Source organism: Silene latifolia, chromosome 6, assembly GCF_048544455.1.
Source record: "Silene latifolia isolate original U9 population chromosome 6, ASM4854445v1, whole genome shotgun sequence".
NCBI lineage: Eukaryota > Viridiplantae > Streptophyta > Magnoliopsida > Caryophyllales > Caryophyllaceae > Silene > Silene latifolia.
Genome location: NC_133531.1, coordinates 29,807,208 through 29,828,084, shown reverse-complemented (window position 1 = coordinate 29,828,084; position 20,877 = coordinate 29,807,208). Strand labels below are relative to the sequence as shown.

General features: G+C 35.5%; 1 protein-coding gene across 1 annotated transcript; it reads right to left on the bottom strand.

Moving 5' to 3' along the window:
• Window positions 1-9,983: 9,983 nt before the first annotated feature.
• Window positions 9,984-13,031, bottom strand: LOC141586634 (cyclin-D3-3-like). Its single transcript, XM_074407929.1, has 4 exons — window positions 12,411-13,031; window positions 11,401-11,602; window positions 11,146-11,276; window positions 9,984-10,572 (listed from the first exon to the last, which is right to left on the bottom strand). Exons 1-4 carry the CDS (start codon window positions 12,888-12,890, stop codon window positions 10,300-10,302), a joined length of 1,086 nt encoding a protein of 361 aa, XP_074264030.1. The 5' UTR covers window positions 12,891-13,031; the 3' UTR covers window positions 9,984-10,299.
• Between the last annotated feature and the right edge of the window lie 7,846 nt (window positions 13,032-20,877).

Genomic DNA, 20,877 nt, shown 5'->3' with positions numbered 1-20,877 from the left:
GATATGATCAAATAGCCTAAGTCCATTGGTCCGGCACAACCCAACCTGCTTTTTTTGCGCAGCTTGGAACTTTTATTTGGGACCGAAACACCAAAAAAAAGGTTCAACATAATTTTGGACCGGGTTTGGGCCAAGTGGTGGCCTGCATTTTGGCCCGTTTGACCCGCAGTTTGGACCGGCCTAGCCCACATTTATTAGGAGGTGATTGGTTACTTTTTTCTCCAACAGCCCTCATTCTTCCATTAACCCTAAATCAATTAATCAGTTTGAGCAAAACATTAACCCTAAATCAATTAATAGTTTCTTCATATCATCAATAAAATCAACAACAACCACAACAACAATAACAATCATCAACAACAACAACAACAACAACAACAACAACAACAACCTGAAATAACATAAATCACAACGAAACTTTTGTAAAAATATAACGAAAATTGAGAGCGATTTATACCTCTTCTTTATGAGATAAACCGATCTAATATAATCTTAACTAAATTTTTTTGAAGATCTTCGCTTGATTTTAATAAAAATTTCGTTTGATTTTTAATGTTTTTTGGAAAAAGAGGCGGTTGAAAGAATTAGATCGTCTGTTTTTTTGTTGAATAATTGATGACTATGGTGTTTAGAGAGAGAGAGAGAGAGAGATGGAGAGAATACTTGTAGAGAGATAAAATTTATGACAATAATGAGACGTGAAAGAGGAAGTGTTTAGTTTTGTAATTTTGCAGATTGATAGAGGGTGACGTGGAAGAATGAGGGCTGTTGGATCTTGTTGATCCAACGGTTCTTATTGATATGTGTTTATTGAGTGCATGTGGAAGAAGAGTGTTGTGTACATTATGATAACATTTGTTTAGTACTTTGGGTTTTGTTTTAGATAAAGGGTTTGGGCTTTTTTGTAATCTGATTGGGCTTGGATAATCATTTGTTAGTACTAGTTAAATACGGATTCGCACAATAATTTGGTTCGTACGGGATCTCGATTCTATATATATACATATATATATATATATACATATATATATATATATACATATATATATATATATATATATACATATATATATATATATATATATATATATAAATTGCATCAAGTGAGTCTAGGTATCTTAGGTGAGTCTAGCATTTTAATCTCAACCATTCGATTTTAAACAAATGAATGGCTGAGATTAATCCTAGCTCATACTATATAAACTTAAAAATCTAACCTAACAAAGATCATAACCCAATATCACTTTATCTCTCTTCCTCCCATCTCTCTCTAAATCGTCTTCTTCTATAGATCCCCAAATTCTAGGTTTCCAATTTTCAACAATTCACGTTTAATTAATCTCATCAATTTTAGAAACTCAAGCAATAAGCAATTTTATTAGTTCAATCAATTCAGTTAATTCATGATTCTAGCAATTCGGGATTGAATCTATTCAATCGATTTAAACAACTTAATCAAACCCCGATTTAGATATTTCAGCTGAAATCGCATTTTTCGTTCGATTACCTTCAATCGATTTCCAGGTTAGTTCTACGCTTTCTAGTTAATTTAAAAATTGTTATTGTTGATTGTTCATACTATTAATGTCGATTATATGTTGTATTCAAACTATTTCTGAAACGTTAGGGCTATGTCATGGTGAAACTAACAATCTTTCGTTTTCTCATGCTTTGTTGTAATTGATTTATGTGTTAATTTGCGATTTTATGGATTATTTTGTGGTATAACATCATTTTATATTATTTACCGTTTATTATTTGTGTTATAAATGTTTGTAAAAAAAATTAAGGTTTTCACATTATTAAATTCATACCTGGATTTGTTTTCGTGAAATTGCGGTAAATGTGAGGATTCAATTAGTTTTCGTAAAAAAATCAACGAAACTCATTCTTTGTAATAGCGTTAAGTAACATTAAAAAACGCATGACGAATTGAACTTAAAATATCCTTACAACATTGTATATTTGATGTTATGTGATTTTTTTCAATTAAATATGATGGTTTAACATTGTCATAAACTCGCAATGATGTTACTGTAATGATGTTACTGTAATGATGTTACTGTAATATTGTTACTGTGAAATTATCATTAATAATGGACCACCGACTTTCGCATATGGTTTATCTAGTAATTGTCGAATGTTTTGTTTTGGTTGTCAGAAGAATTGAAGAAAGAAGAAGGTTTGAGAAATCAACCAACACAAAAAAAAAAGGCTCACAAGGATACAATATATACAAAAAAAAAAGCAAGACGTTGAATAATCAATCATGGAGATAGGCATGAAGAAAGCAATGTTATTGAAGTTGGAATGATAGTGGACACTTTTACCATTATTGTTGTGTTATTTGTTGTATGGTCAACACCACTTTATTGCTTTATTAGTTTATTAGATAACTTTTATACGTTCCTCCTAATTCCAAAGACAACCAATCCTTATTCGCCACGTCACAACAATAGTGTTACAAAGTAACATCGGTCATTAATCAAAGTTACGAGTGTTATTCTTTGTAACATCTTCGTTATATTTAATTTTTCAATGGTATATCAATATTATCAGTAACAATGTTATTCTTTGTAAAAACATTAATTCATTAAACTAACATGACAACAATGTTACAATAATTATTATTTAGTTTGTGTATTATATCAAACGGTGTATAAAGTAGTTCAAAAATGTAATGAAAAAGTTGTATGTTTCGTATTTTAAAAGTGACAATGTTATTCTTTGTAACATTGATATAGTAATTGTTTTGTAACATCATTCATTCATAAAAATAATACGGATCTGAGTGTTAAAAGACCAAACTTTAATTACTTCAATAATAAAAAATCAAGTGAAAACAGACTAGCCCAGTTGATCCACTAAAATGATTTGCAATATCACATCGTATTAATGTGAAAAGTTTACAAGAAGTATACATCATAATCACACATCAAAATATGACAATAATGTTAATGACCTCAACTAGGATTTCAACTTCATTAACGTTGCCTTCTTCACACCTATCTTCATGACCGATTAGCTTGAGTCTTACTCCATTTTGTATATATCTTCTCTTTGCGCGCCTTTTTTGTATTGGTTGATTTCTCAAACTTTCTTCTTCAAATATTCTGACATTAATAACAAAATATTCGACTATTAATAACTAAAACTTATGTGAAGCTTGTGGTCCATCATTATTCATAATTTTACAAGAATAAATATTACAGTAACATTATTTGTGAGTTTATGACAATTGTTATACCATCAAATTTAATGAGAAAAAACCAATAACATCAAATATACAATATTGTAACAGTATTTCAAGTTCAATTTCTGTCATGCAGTAGTAATGTTACAGAAACGCTATTACAGTAAGAAGAGTTGAGGATTTTATGAAATCGTTACAGTTCTGTCATGCAGTAGTAATATTAGAACGCTATTACGTAATCAATCCCACACAAACACAAAAGCGTACATTAATTACTCAGTTTTTATAAATCGTTAACCCTAATTTTTAGGCGAAAATTAGAACATGAAGTATCACAGAATTTAATAACTAAGAAAACAAAAACTAGAATTAATTTCTCAATTTCTATGTTCGAAAAAGTGAATATATATACAATCAATTGACAGTTTATTTATATAATTCATGATCAACAAAAGCAACATGCAAATTAAACCTAATTTTTTGGCGAAAAATCAATTAATCAGTTTGAGCAAAACATTAACCCTAAATCAATTAATAGTTTCTTCATATCATCAATAAAATCAACAACAACCACAACAACAATAACAATCATCAACAACAACAACAACAACAACAACAACAACAACAACAACAACAACCTGAAATAACATAAATCACAACGAAACTTTTGTAAAAATATAACGAAAATTGAGAGCGATTTATACCTCTTCTTTATGAGATAAACCGATCTAATATAATCTTAACTAAATTTTTTTGAAGATCTTCGCTTGATTTTAATAAAAATTTCGTTTGATTTTTAATGTTTTTTGGAAAAAGAGGCGGTTGAAAGAATTAGATCGTCTGTTTTTTTGTTGAATAATTGATGACTATGGTGTTTAGAGAGAGAGAGATGGAGAGAATACTTGTAGAGAGATAAAATTTATGACAATAATGAGACGTGAAAGAGGAAGTGTTTAGTTTTGTAATTTTGCAGATTGATAGAGGGTGACGTGGAAGAATGAGGGCTGTTGGATCTTGTTGATCCAACGGTTCTTATTGAAATAGAGATATGTTGTGTGTAATTGAATGAGGGTAATATGGGTATTTTTGATAGATCGTTGATTAAAGAGTCGGAAAATATGAAAAATAAGTCTCGGGTCAAATATACGGTGGTGATTCGGGAGTATACATGAAAGTTTGGGGGTTATTTGTAAAAACAGAAATACATGGTGGTTATTTGTAAAAATACGCGAATACATGGTGGTTATTTGTAATTTTTCCTAGTAATAACTCTAAATAAAGTCAAGTACCACGCATATTCATTAGGATTTAAGACCGATGACATCGTTACATAGATTATATCCATGAGTATATGATTAAGCATTCTAAAATTGTTAGTTTGCCTTTATCTCTTTTTTATAAAATAATTCATACGCGATTCATCATACCTACTTATAAAAATAACAGTGACAATATTTACTTTGGCTAATGTACATTTTTGTAAACTAAGCATGTATTTAAGATACTAGCGGACGATATTTGGCTATTTATCTCCTTCAATAAGTCGTAAATCATAGGGCTCGAAAAGGCTATCTGAGCCCAGAAGCCTGATCTAACTGGTTTGGGCTCACAAAATAGGCCCACATAGTTGACTCGGCCCAACTCCCATAAATGGGCTATATTTTTTCTTAGCCTGGCAGCCCATGATCACCTCTTGCCCAGGTCTTCTTCGAGGATTCTCATCAAGAAGAACATAATTTTGGTTGTTTCAAGGCTTCAAGCATTCGAACTATATTGAAAAAATATTAAAGATGGTGTAGACGCAGTGCCGTCCCCGAGATTTCGGTGTCCCGGTTCAAAAATTTAATATGAGGCCCATATTATCCAAATTTGTGTTAAAGACTATCGACATTTATCCAAATTTTCATAGAGTATACAATAAATATTAGTCTTACCGTTGACACGAATATTTGTTTCATATGATTAAATGTCAAAAAAACGTTTTTATTTTCGTTATGCATAAATTTTTAGAAATCAATGTTTATTTATTATCGAGGTCATATAAAGATAGTGCATATGTAATGGGGGATTTTAGGGTAGTAGTCTCAAATTGCAAAATTAAACTGAAAATATTAGAATGAAGTTTATATACTAAAATAATGTGGAGCCACAAATTTTACCAAAGATACTACCCTATTATTTAGAGTCGTTTATGAAAGTAAGAGACGGGGCTAAACACAATCGCCGCATTTCCAATACACTATGTTCATGGCTAGCAAAGTAGCAATGACCTTCCTAGCAAGAAACTCTACGACAAAACCGCCCTTTATCCCGTCTACACAGGCCCGTCTAAGCCTAGGCGCACTATGTGCAATGGCACTAGGCCTTAAAATTTTGGGGGCCCAATCATTTGCTTGTTTAGAAACATCTAATTTTTAATACAATTAGTAACAGTATACTATTTATGGCATAATGGTTATTATGTCAATTCCCATTACATTGTGTGTTGGACTCCTAGTTCGAGCATTTTTTTTTTTTTTTTAAAAGTCGTTGGGCCCACATTCCATTAATTTATGTGCATTTTTTCTGTGTAGTTTTCTTACATTTCATTACCATTTATTTTTTCAATAATTCTTGGGGAGGGGTTTAATTGTATTCTATTTCTTTCCTTTCTTAGGGGTCGTTTGGTTGCCACTTAGAAAACATAGGCATTGGAAAATCCATGATTTTGAAAAACATGGGTGGTTTGGTTGCCATAAATTTTACAAAATGTAGGAATTAGAACTTCCCAGGAACTTTCAATGCCTACTCCCCCTGGGTCATTAGAAGTTCTTGTGGAATTTAATTCCTACATGAGCAACCAAACACTTTTCCGAAACTCACCTGAATTGGATGAGGGAACTTAATTCACATGAATTGCATTTTCCTAGGACAATTAAGTTCCTACATAGACTCAATACAAGATTAGGCAACACCATAACTCGCCATAGGTTGAGTGCATTTGACTTTTCAATAAGTATCCTTACCCCTTACTCAATATAGGTTTCTGATCGAATCATCTCTGATACTCACAAGTTTCATCATATTGTCCTTTTAGCTAATAGATGAGTTAAGATCGTATAAAATAGTTCCAAAACACCACATAATCGTATCACTCGTTTGATGCACACTCTCATTCGCCATGAACAACCGCAATTGGAGTAACTCGCGAGCCCACACTTCCCCAGGTGCGCCACCGCGCAAAGTACCAAGTGGACTCTAGGAATAAGGGATTAAAGCTAGAAAATATGGGTTGTGTCCAATGTCCACACAAAAAAAAGGAGAATGTGATAGTGAGCCAGAACAAACCATTCCTTAACTTTTTGACCTCTCACTCCCACTAAATGCAAACACCTTAATTGCAAAAGTCATCTCAGGTCATTTTCATATCAGGCACTTTTTACTTTGGTATTCAAGTATGTTATGGTAAGCTAGCCTATATCTTTCGAAACTACCAAAAGCAAAAGCCTCAAAGTTTAACAAAGACATTTCGGAACAAATTTAAGACACTGTCTCCCTATTTCAACATTCCCTTCTTCGTTTTTATCGTTCTTTCTCACCCTCTTCTGTATTTGTAATCACTCAGTTATGTATCCGTCGTAACATTAAAACGGGTTAAGTATTATCCACTTAAGCATATAAGACTTTGCTTTTCTCCATGTATTCTGTTTTTGTCTTATTCTTACTACTTGACTCGTCTTATTAACTCGAGTTCATCTAGGAGAAACTCGTGCATGACCTAAACAAAGCCTTGCTCAACTCACTTAGGTTCATAGTACAAGCTTAAATATTCAAGCAGCATTTGATTGAGTACATTATATTATAATTCTTTATCAATCATTTTTTTTTTTAACTTAGCTACGATGTTAAGAGTATTTTCCCCGAGCTAGTTTAAACGTTTGTGAACATGATTCAAGTTTCGTTTAGTTAGTTAAACAAGCACAGAGTAACAGGGAAACATAGACTCATTTGGCCAAGCTCAATAATCAGATGAGTCGAGTTTAACTCTAACCTCATCGGATCGGCTTGCTTCAATTATCAATAATCCAAGGCAAATAGGCAATTAAACAAGATGGACCATAAAGAAAACTGCCAAATTTGCAGGTAAAGCACAAAGGTAAAAAGAATCCATGTCCATGTGATACAGTAACATTTTTACATGTCCCAGAAATATACGCACTTACTCTAGTAGAGTAACTTTTTTCATCATGCAGTAAAATTCAGAACTTGTAGTCAATTATCAATATAGAATACTATTTTAAGCTTATAGGGAAGTGTCTTGGAGTAACATGCAAAAAAGAAAGCAACAAAGTCAGGAATCCGACTTTAATTTACAAAGAAAGATAGGGAGTAAAGAAAGCATAAGAAAGCTTTGTACTGGGATGTCTTTTCTTGCAACAGCGTCATCTACTACAGTTTATTACAGTACAACTCTCTCCTAAAGCAATATTCACCCCCACTGAATCTCTTTTATGGAGCATGCAGGATAAACTGTGTAGTCTGTAGCTGTTCATTAAGTACTGTATGTCATCTGTACCCCAACCTGAGGTATGTACTAGTTATCGGTTTTAGTCTTGATACGGGATTCGGTTGTTGCTATGCAATCTCCATTGTTGTACTAAAGATATGTTCTTGATATCGCTTCAAAATGTGGCAACATAGTAACATCCCCTATTTAGAGCATCAGTTAGTCTCCCTTAAAACGGGTTTATCTTATTGACGTCAAAAGCCCTTTCTAACGATAACTACAATGCCTGTCCAAGAATTTCTTCCCGTGGCAATATTACCCCTCTTTCCTCGATTTAAAATCATGCTCGTACAAAAAAAAAATCAGAAACTTGGTCTATTGACACCGGAAAGCCAACCTTTAGGCAGACCTTGCCCAAGTTTTGTGCTAATTTTGTATAAAATCGCTTCAAAACTTCATACGACCGGACTCGTACAGATTTTAATCAGAATCCAGGTCCGCTTCACCGCTTGTGGGATTAACAGATAACTCGGTACCCGGTAGTACTTAAATGGTACACGAAGTACGCTCCCCCAAGAACATTTAAACTTTAGTGAGCCTTAAAGGGAGGAGGAAGCAAGCACATTGAATAGTAGAACATGAGTTTGCATAGAGGATGCTCATATGCTTAGCATTGAAGTACTCCATTATTAAATGAGAAGGATAGTATCTTAAGGAATGTTACTAATATTACTAAAATCATTTCCTTCTTCATCTTTACATAACCAAGGCAGGCACACGGTCATCGATGCCTTTCATTTCAAGTACATAATAATTTAACTTCATAGATCCAGGCAAATAATAATTGACAAATAAAACATCGATGCAGTAAACGCTATACGGGGTATTTCGCTACTTACAAGTTACAATTCACAGCTCATTAACTAGACACACCTAACTTGGTCTATATACACGGGTATTAATCGTGACACCACATCGATTGCCCTATATTCAATGGTTTAAAAATTAAAACATTATAACAAAATTTTTGTGTGTAAATCACTTCTAAAGAGTTGCTTAGAATGCCAAAGTAATTTCCATGTACTCCTTACAAGGGGCTAGGTTTTTCGGGACCGCCCTAAAAGTATCAGGTATAGGTGCATATGGGAGTGTCTAACACGGCTATGTACAGTAACATTCATAATATTGGCCCGGAAAGTGTCGACATAAAACGTGGGGGTTTATCGTGGTGTGGATAGAGTCGGTAAAGACACCGAATCAAAGTACAGTGTCGAAATAATATTTACATCAGCAGAGACAACACAAGATCCTCACCTTACTGCTATGGGAAGTGGAATGCTGATTCAAGACGCTAGAGCAGTTAGACCATTCAAAGCTCTAACTAATATCATCTGACATCTTTTCAGAGAGATAAATCATATTCAAAACCATAAGGCTAACATCTACACTAATTAAATAAATTTCCTACAACTTTTCTCCTACGTTAAGTTACTCAATCAAGTCGGATTATAATAATAACAGTATAACACTAATTACTATGGTTCAGACTAAAATATTACTGCCTAAATGGCAACTACTCCTTGGGTACACTCGAAATAAGATGAATCAATGGTATTTTATAATAGTCGGCAATAGTAAATCCTGAGAACTTCTACCGAGGCGCATGGTCGCGACATCGTGCATCACAGTTGTCGATATTCAAATTGCGACCACAGCTGCCTCATTTACCCGCAAAAGAATACACACACTTTCACAGTTTCACATCTCACATTTCATTTAACTATGTTTCTGAGACCAAGTAAAATACTAGTAGTAAGTCTCGTAGCACAACCTAGAGAGTCAAGCCTGAAAATTAGTCACAAAATCCAACTTATAGCCTAAAAAAATTACGATCATCCCAGTGGCCGACACCATGTTTCTCACCTCACATGTAGACAAGAATCTCTCATTTTTCCCTTCTTTTTTTCTTCGTCTTTCTACCTTCCTTTGGTAGACTGATCTTAATTTCTAGAAACATAGGTACATAGCCACTCAGTTCGACACGAGAACACTCGGACACTTATTTTTAGACCAAAAACATGGTTTCACAAAATAACTGTCTTAGGCACTCGTATATGCACCCATGTAGGACACTTTTAGCGGAGTCAATGTAGCTAGAGTAATTTTCATGTTTGCACTCGCTAAAGGACTTCCATGACAACAATCTCATCCAAACAAGAATTCAGAAATCAGAATAGCATATCATAATCATGATCCTAAATCATAAGAAACATGGGATGGTACGAAGAGTAATGAAGCAAGTAATGAAGGCATGCAGTGAGTAACTAAATTGAGATATGAATAAAACGTTCACATAAACAGATGAATCCTCAGAGAAAAATTCATTTGCATAAATGTTCTTCATCTATGTCCATGGTCTCTATTACTTCCGGATAAAATGCCAGACATCTCTGCTTCCAATCATCAAAATGAACTTATCATTTGGATGGTAGGCTATGATCATGATTGGAAAGTCCGGGAAATGCAGAGACGAGAGGCACTTTAACATTAGCTCATTAATGAGCATTTTTAATTATTGGAAATACAGGACTAGTGACGATAAGAAGAAAGCGTCAAGGAACTAGCGGTGAATGCTTAAAAAGTCCACAGAAGAATTATTGAACCTCTCCAAATGCCGGTCTTCAGATGTCCTCAACTTCTTGGCCTTGCGCTCGGGTGAGGAGGACACAGACGCTACTGCCCAAGAATCATTAGAGCTATCAGAACTGAAAGTGATATCAATGACTCCATTTGGGCTGCCGGGTCTTGAAACCGACTTTCGTTTGTTTGATTGCCAGTAAACGCTCTCCCCTGCTACTTCAAGAATGAAATGACTGCATTCCTGAACCTTCTCCTGCCGTATTCAAAATCAAGATGGAATAAGGCAGGGTACCAATCAAACTTTTCGCACATAGCTTGACATCGTATTTTTGTTCGTACAACAATTAGCAGCAAGTGATTTACAATATAGGGTGAGAACTCAAACATAGGCATGCTCATGTAGAACTACCATATTAAAAACATTAATACAGTTCCTCAAAGGCTCCTTCCAATGACATGGAAAAGGGGTAGGATCTAAGCAGCCTCAACCCTAGATATTCTATATCGAAACGAGACATAATGAAATTTGCGTCGAGGTTTGCATCGAATATTGCTATTTCACAGCAAAAGCAAGCATAACAAGTTTAGACGACCTTTTTTTGCTTTATTCCATCATCATGATCCAAAACCAAAGAATAATGAGTGTCGACTCCATTTGCAATGGAAACCATATAAGAAGATCATGTCTAAGAATGATACTTTTTATTAGCCTAGGAAATGAGTATTTAATAACAAGGATATCCAGGCATAGTACAATAATATAGAATAGCTTCAAATCAATCACATATAACACGCTTAGCGCAATGTAAAAGCACCACTTGCTGACCTTCTCAATTCCAAGAACACCGAAAAGTTGATCCTGGTATTCATCTCCAATACACTGCTCAAAACAATCCCTAACATTCAAAATTGTGGCAGCTGCCATTACAGAAGGAAGATAACCCAAATACCTCGAATCTGCAAAATTACATAAGCAATAGTTTAAGACAAAGACAACAAACTTCCTAAATGAAGTAATGCACAACAAGATAACTACATTCTAGAACAAAATAACATATTGAACTACGGTTTCATTGCTTACCAGCAATAGTCGATAATAGGATCCTCTCGCACCTCCTGAGAAATTCCCAACAAAGAAAATCCTTTAAAGGAAACCTCCTTGTAAGGTAATCCAGGAAGGAATATGGAGTCACTGGATTCATCTTCCACTGAAGAGTCGAAAGCACCAATATTTCCATCCTTTGAATTGTCTTGGCTTCAAATACATACTTACTATCCTCAACCTACACAACAATAATCCAACAATCATTATTTACCAAATTCACTAGATCATCATCTCTCACTGTTTAAATTTTCATGGATATCAATTTGAGTATCTAATAATCCTAACCTTGAGCATTCTACCGATCACCCCGTAAATACCGAAAAGCGAAATCTTTCAAAGGATTCATAGATGATATAGACATCAAAAGGCACAAACTTGGAAATTCAGATGAAAAAAAAAAATCTCAAATTTAGCATTCTGCCCACAAAAGAAACATCCTTAGGTAGTTACATTCAATTAGCTGCTTAAAATTTTCATGGATATCAACTTGAGTATATCTAGCAATAACAGAATCATAATCCACAGCTTCGGCATTCGATCGATCACCTAGTAAAACCCGAAAAGCTAAATCTTTCAAAAGATTCATAGATGATACACATCAAAAGCCAAAAACTTGGAAAATCAGATGAAGTAAAAAATCTCAAATTTAGCATTCTGCCCACAAAAGAAACATCCTTTGGCAGTTAAAATACACACCATTGAATCAATTACTAAGAAAGCAAATTTAAAACTCAATTAAAGCAACAAAATTGTAAGTAAATGAGCAAATTGGGCAATCTACCAAATACCCAGAAAACACCCAAAACACAATTACAACACAAAAGATTAAAAAGGCACAAACTTGGAAACCTAGAGATAAAAAAGATCTCAACTTGGGCATCTTAACCATAACTACATCAACAAATTCACATTTTTTTATTCATCGTGACGGGTATTTTAAACAAACGATTACGACGAAACAAGTAGATAATAAAAAAGAAGCATACTTGGAAATCAATAAGAAGAGGAACATGGATCTCCTCAACTTTAGCAGCAAGAGAAAGACAAGCAACAGCAGAAAGTTGAGTCATCCATTGTTGTTTATCCTTGTTAATCTCAAACTTAACCATAAATCTATCAAAGTAATTAACAGCCAAAAGAGCAGTAATTCCTGAAAAATTATAATGTGAATGAACTTTAAGCATCCAATCCACAGCTTCTTTTCTAACCAAACCCAAACAAGGGTCAAATTCTTCTTCACTTTTCAAGTTAAAGACACAATTTTTCACCTCTTTTGAGAGTAAATTAGGTAATTCATCATCATCCCAGTACAAATCTTGCTCAAATAACAATGAAATTTCAACTGGGTTTTGTCCATTATTATCATTATTATTATCATCATCATTAATTATATCATTAGGATAATCATCAAAGGTGCAATCTTCCTGACAATAAAGTGCATCATCACCCAACTCAGAAAATGCCATTTTTATCAGTTTTTTTTGAAGATTTTAATGGGATTTAAGAAGTTTGGTGAAATGGGTACATGATGAAATGAGAAAAAAAAAAGCAAGATATCTCTGAAAATATATATAAATATGTAAAGTAAATAAAGAGTAAATTAAGTTAAAAATTAATTGGGGTTTTAGTTATTACATTAGCGAGTGGGGAAAGAGAGTGTGAGAGTGGGGGGAAGAGAAGAGAGAAGAGGAGATTAGTGTGTTTTTGTGTTGATTTTTCTTTTGATTTTTCTGTTTTTGTTAAGTGTTTTTGTGTGTGTATGTGTGTAATTGGAGAGGTCTTGTTGGTCTTGGGTTGTCTGGTGTTTTCAGAGAGGAAACGTGGGTCACCCTCCACTATTGCTTGACACGTGACATTTTTAGTACAGTGGGTTGTAATAAGGGTATAAAGGTCTACTTTTTTTGTCTTTATTTTGAAATTTTTAGGAGACTAATTTTTGTTCATTAATCGCATTTTGCAAGTTCTTTGTTTAAGATAATCCATTCTATTGACCTGCCACCTGCCAAATGGATCGAACTGGCGGGTTATGACCGGTTAATTTCTAGTGTTGGTAAAATACGAGTCTCGTGTATATTAGGTCGAGCAAAATACGGGTCATGTCCAGTGTACCTTATGAAATTAGTCGTTCGTCCCCTTAAAATTTTGCGCCCCCTAAGTTCAAATCCTGACTCCGCCACTGGACTCATGTCTAGACGAGTATCAGGTAGACCTGACAAACAGATCGGGTCGTGTCAGGTTCATGCCGTGTTTTCGTATCATAGGCAAATTCTTAAAAACAGGGGTACCATGGGAAATCCAACAAAATTAAGGCAGCTCGACCCAAACCCAACCCAATTAAATATTGGGTTGTGTTCGTGTCGACTCACTTACATAAATGGGTCATTAAGTCTCAACCCAAACCCGTTAATTTCGTGTCGGATTCGTGTTGTGTCATTGTTTGCCAACCCTAGTTTCGGGTCGGGTTTAGGATGAGAAATGGTTTGACCAATGACTTTTTCTAACATTTAAAAAAAACTTTTTATTACATAATTTCTAGTACCATTTAGGTCATGTTCTTTTAGACTTAATTTCAGCTAATTTCAATTCAGTTCAGCTCTATTAGGTTTAGTTTAGAACAGTTCAGCTATCAAACGAGTCAAACGGGTGAGTTAAGGTAAGAAACGGATTGACCAACGACTTTCTGACATTTTAGAAAACCTTTTTAATACATAATACAGAGTAAATTCTACCATTTAAAAAACCTTTTGTTTGGGACAATCCATTCTTACTAGACTTGTCAAACGGATAAGTTAGGGGCCGAATAATTTCAGGTTCGGGAAAAATACGGGTTTGGGCGTATTTCGGATCGAGTAAATACAGGTCAAGTCTATACGGGCTTCAGGTCGAGTTCGGTAAGAAAGTTGTGAATAGCGGGCTCTCGCAACTTATTCGAGCATTCTAATGTTTAAAACGGGTCTAATCCTCACCAGGCTTTCGATCTTAGATCAAGATTATCAAGTTAATTCAATCAATTATGCGCATTAATCAATAAATTGCAATTAAATGTTACAATTAACAACATAGACCAATAACATCAACTAAACTAATCACCTAATTAACGACAATGAACCATCCATGGATTCCCTAAATCGTAGCAAGAGATTTAGCTACTCATATTGAAATTGGTAACAATACTTGAAAAGGATGTGAACAATAGATAACTAAAACAAGTGCAAGAGAAATAGGCGTAAACTAATTACTAGTAAAGAGAGAAAGAGAATTAATTAAACTAAATAATAAGAGAAAATAAAAAGAAATGAATTAAATACCGGAATTGATCTAAAGTATGAGCAAAGTAGAGAAAGAAATTTTGTTCCTAGATCTAAAAGTTTGAGAGAGAGAGAGAGAGAGAGAGAGAGAGAGAGAGAGAGAGAGAGAGAGAGAGAGAGAGAGAGAGAGAGAGAGAGAGAGAGAGAGTTACGTAGGAAGAGTTTCTACTGTAGAATGAAAGATAACCTAATTAAAAGTTTACCAGAGGCTTTTATACTAAAACCCAAATAAAAGAAATAAACTAAGCAAAAGTCTCGTCTGAATAGAGTACTTAGTCGATCGACATAAGTGCTTGGTCGATCGACATCATGTACAGGGTGTCGAATAAGAAGGTGTATATCGACATTGAGGGCTGATGGTCGATAGACAATGTGGACTTGTCAATAGACAAAGAGCAAAATCTTCACTTGGGTAGAATCTGTGTCGATTGGCAACTGTCTATTGACGTTCGAGCTGGGTGTTTAATGTAACACCCCCATATGTCGGGACCCTTTCCTCTAGACGTTCCCAACACGTGGAAGCATCACAAGTCTTGACTTCCCAAGTTTTTAGTGCGAACAAGAAGTAAAGAAGTACTTAGCATAAATAAGTTAAGTTGTAGATAGTTAAGTGGTTACAAGTTGGGGGATGCAAATACCATCCTAATAATACAACCCAATCGAAAAGGAGTTTGAATGTCAAAACTAAGACAAGTGTAAGTGGTGGCAACAAGGAAGACCGCTCCCAAAGCCCGTGACTCAAATATGCACACCTGAACACTGCTCCGCATATGGGCGGAAATCACCATATGGTTCACCACAGACAGTTCAAAACCCAAGTGTTAGCTAAGCGATATAAATGTTCAATGCATGCAATACTAAGCTTACCTAATCATATGACAATGCAAGATGAAACCAACAAAGTATGATGAAAGATAGGAATCACCCTCCAACATACATCTCCACAACCGGTGACCGGAACACGCCCACGACGCCACTATCAACACAAAGTACTCGAAACACGTCTGTGGTACCGGGCCCGAGTGCGACTCGAGTCCCCTGCCAGACGTCGTGCCTCACCACACGAGTCCCTCCATAACCCAAGTACTAAATGTGCACACCCCCCTTGGAGTGGGAAGTTCCAAGGGTGACTTGAGCGAAAGACGGTTTCCCAACCGCCTTCCATCTCCAAAATCGTAATGAAGAATCCTCCAACATCCTCCATTGTCAACCCAATCACCAACAAGCCAAAAACATCCAATCAAGGCACATATACAACCACATCAACACAACAACTAAAACCATACTCAATTCTTCATTAATCAATTTCTTTTCATTTAATTGCTTTTAACATGTTATAATGCAAGATAATCAACATTGTGACCATTTACCATACTTACCCTTCCATAACCATCATGAAGTATCATTATGTGATAAACCCTAATTATCCAAAACATGTTACAATGCAACTAACATGAAACAAATGTAATTAATGGTAATGAATGCACAATTAAACACCAATATCACCATAGCTAAGTAGGGAAAAGCCTACCTTAAGCTTGTCTTGCCAAATCCTTAAGCTAGCCACTAGAAGTGCCCCTTAATGAAGCTTCCTACACAATTAATTACTACTTTCATTACTACAATCTATTATAATAACTATACTAATTAAACCCCTTAAATATTCCCCTTAATTTCCACAACCTAATTAAATATGGAGTAGTCTACTAAACTAATTAAGGTTATTAAGACAAGATTAAAGGAAAAGGAGTATAGATTAACTTACAAACAAAGTGGATGAACAAAGGGGGCAAGAATCCTTCTCTTGAAAATTAGGGTTTTGAGAGGATATGAAGATGGGAATTTTTTTAGAGATATTTGGGATTGTAGAGAATGGTGAATAGTGTTTAGGAATGGGTTTTGGGTGGGAAAATCTGAAGAGATAAGGCATGAAAGCGACATCGCACCAAATAACCTTCCCGTATAAGCTACACTCGACCGACACTCGGTCGAGTGGTCGGTCCACTCGATCGAGTGGGGCTCCACTCGGTCGAGTGGTTGGTCACTCGGTCGAGTAACCATTCTTACAGGCTTCCAGCCTACTACCAGATGGCAGTCGGTCCTTCACTCGGTCGAGTGGGGCTTCACTCGGCCGAGTGAATCATCTACTCGGTCAAGTCTCAGTCTTTATAAATACAAGGTATTACATCTAACAACAATGACAAGTATGTCGATCGATGATGGGGACTTGGATGATAGACAATGCCAAAATCTTCAACGTTGATGGAGTCTGTGTGGATTGAATAATGTCTAAGGACATATGTATTCCTCTGTCTATCGACAATAGCAACAAGTCGATAGACAACATGTATATAATTTCAGTTCTTCTTTCCTAAGCTCGTCTAAGCTCCTCTTATGCTCCTTTACCGAACGGATTTGGCTTCTAAATGCACAAATAAGTCTCAATCCTATAAGAGACAAGAAACACACCCAAAGTAGCAAATACGGGAGAAAATAGAATGAAATAGTCGAATAAGGATATAGAAATGCATGCCAAACATGTAAATAAACGCATCTAAAAGGCACGCATCATGTAGCAGGCATGATTTTGGGAGCCGTGTGATTTTTAGCACGCTCTGTTGGAGGACGAGCATGTTCGCCGTGTGATTTGAGTTCCTCATGTCCATTTGCCTTGTCTGAGATTGTTGGATTTTATTATTGTTTGAGATGCCGATTGAGATGTTGATTGAGATGCTTTGATAATTGCGATATCTTCAACATTATCAAATTTGAGGTTTATTTGTGGATTGAATGTCCCTACTCGACCATGTGGTTGATATTTTGCTTCATGTTTGTCAAACTCTTTTAAAAACTATCTGCGATGATTCACTTGATATTTCCGATCACTTGGTGAGCAGTTAGACTTGCAGGTTTGTCTTGATAATGCTTTGGGTGATGGTGATGCTTGGGGCATGAGACAAGCCGATTACATTACCGAGTCTAGCTTAATAGTTATTATAGAGAAGGCATATACTTATTTATAGACTTCCGCTGTAGTTTTGAGATCTTGTATTTTGGAGATTTTATTTTGTATTGATTACTAAATTTTGGACTTTATAATAATTGTTTCTTAAATGGAGTTTTTGAGGCACTACCTCGGAAAACCGAGATAGTAGCATCCTTATTTACCTTGGCCAGGTAAATGGGGATGTTACAAAAATGGCGAAAGAGGAATTTCGTAAGTTAGAAAAATGAAGCCTTTCAAGCATCCTCTTCATAGATTTGTGGTAAGTCTTCACAGGATTTGAACTTTTTCATTTTCTCGAGGATTTTCTTGCAAATCACGCCTTTAGCTTAGAAATGATGTGACCCTCAGAGCGCCACTTCTCACCATACGCTTAAGGTGAGAGCTCAAGCGGTATATCTCCCTCTCAAGCATCCACTTCATGGAATTCTAGTAAGCCAGTGAAACCTTCATCTTAGAGACGACTAATTCTGCCAAAGCAAAGACCGCATGAAGGGCATTACGGTCGCAGTCATCAGTAGACAAGGAGGAAGAAAGACTATCTGGTATCATCGGAAAGAATCCACGACCGACTAACTGATGACATTCCCATCAGCTGCAACACCTGACATCACGGATACGATAAGAATAGTGAAAAAATGAAAAGGAAAGCTAAAGCTAGCTAAACCCCAAGAGGGATGTGATGAATCTATTTATAGAAGAAATGGCCATGTAAAAAGATAAAAAGACAAGCGTCACGTGTCACCACAACGAGTAGGACGTCTGTCAAAGATAATAGGGGGCCCAAAAATGCAATTTCTCCACAGATTAGGAGCGCCTCAAGGTCCGTTTGAGCAACAATAGACACCTCAATGATCATGACAATCATCCAGCCGTTTGAGGCAAATTGATGGGCATATTAAATAACGCCATTCGAACCCAAGAGCTAATCTGGTCAAATACCAAGAGAAAGCTCTCTAAGGAGACCACTGCAATGTCACTAAGTAAATTACAATCAAAACTCTCTATGTACTACACCATTCACCACATTTATTTTAAGACACGATAATTATATATCTCTCTAACTAAGAACTACTATGTTTTCTAAAGAGAGAGCCGATGCCTTAGCCTCAAGCAAGGTCCCGGAGTCTTATACGTACCAACTCTGACTTAGGCATAAAAAAAAGGCCCCTCGGTACCCCTCGAGGCACTGTTTGGTCACGAGTGCAGACCGTTTCAAGGAATAGGCAAGAAGTCAAACAAAAGAGCCTCAGCGAGGACCGTATTGATACGAAGACTCTGGAGAAAACACTGACTTACTTGTTTTTGATTGGAACAACATTACCTAAAAATTTCGATATTATCTTTTTTTTTTTAGTTGACAAAATGAGTTTTGATATTTGATAAAGTACTTTGAGAAAAATTATAAAATTCACAACATAGAATCCATAATAAAAGATGTTATCATGAAACTATACATCTAATAACATTATGGTTAGTAATTTTATCATACCTGATAAGCAGTGAAATTCTACTAAATTAAAATCTATTCTCGATTTGAGTATTGTTCAACAGATTCTTAGTATCCTTATTCCTCAAAATGAGATTCCTGATAAAATGGGATGGAGTTTATCACTTGATGAATCTTTTTCTATTAAGTCAGCTGCTTGGCTAGTTGGAGGGGTCTATAATCACAACCTCAACGAATGTAAATTTGCTTGGATTTGGAAATGTGACCTCCCTCCTAAGATTAAGTTCTTTTGGTGGAAAATCCGTGTGGAAGGACTGCCTACAAGGAAGCGTCTTCAGCGTTCTCATGTTTATGTGCCTATCCATTGTACCCTTTGTAATAATCACAGAGGAGACCGAGACCACCTTTTCTTTAATTGCCATGTGTTGCACATTATTTCTCATGCCAATGGTGTTAGTGATATTGTTACCTTTTATTATTGTCATATTAGTGATCAATAATGCTCAAGTTTTGTAGAAAATTTGAATGCTTTTAAGGACACTAGTCCCCTTAAATCTTTTAAAATGACTACTTTTATTTGGTGGAATTTGTGTTTAATAGAAATAAATTTATTTTTGAGACCGATACTTTTTTTTTTTTTTTTGAGAACTCAATTATTAGAACTTATACACACCGATATACGGTTATAGAGAGAGAAAGCGAGTAGAGAGAGAAAGCTTACATTTTCGCAGATTCTTCAGCAATGGCGAGAAATCGTCGAAATGTAAATAATACTAATACTCCACAAAAACACAAAAATAATAGTACATCAACTAATAAACACAAAAATAATAGTAATACGATACATATTACAGAGTTACGAGAGATTGTTGCTACTGCGAGTGCAGCTGAAAGTTCTAAGACAGCGGAACTTCGATCGTTCAATCTGAGCAAGGAGGTGAACGAGGTTCCGGAAATCAATGTTACGCCTGAAACGGAGTGGGAAACAGTTGGCGCGAAAACAGGAGTACCATTGGAACAACCTCGCGTTAAAATTGAAACAGGGGATGTCCAAGGTGAGCTTGAATTTTGGTCTTCGTCTGTATTCTGCTTTGTTTTGGGTGCTAATCCGCCTAATCATGTTATGGATGGATATGTGAGACGAGTATGGAAGGATTTATCAATTGACAAAGTCGCTTTTCAATACAATGGTGTATGTATTGTTAGGTTTGCTAAACAAGAGGATAAGGATAAGGTACTTCAATCTGAGCAGTTGTTTTTTGATAATAAACCTTTTATTATTAGAGATTGGCAACCGGATGTGAAGTGTGTGAAGGATAAGCCTGATTTGGTGCGAATTTGGGTGAGATTGTATAACTTGGATCTTAAATTTTGGGGGAAAGCTTTACCTAAGATTGTTAGCATGATAGGTACTCCTATCAATCCTGATCGTGCTACTGAGAAGAAGGAATACTTGGAATATGCTAGATTCATGGTGGAAGTGAGAATGGGACATAACTTGCCTGATATGATAGAATTCATTGATGATAAAGATGTGATACAGAAGCAGGAGGTTTCTTATGAATGGAAGCCCCTTGTGTGCTCTCAATGTACTGGCATTGGTCATGATGCAGCTATGTGTAGGAAGCGTGCAGCTGAGGTTCGTAAGAAGCCTGCTCAGAAAGTTTGGAGGCCTAAAGTTCAGGCTCCTG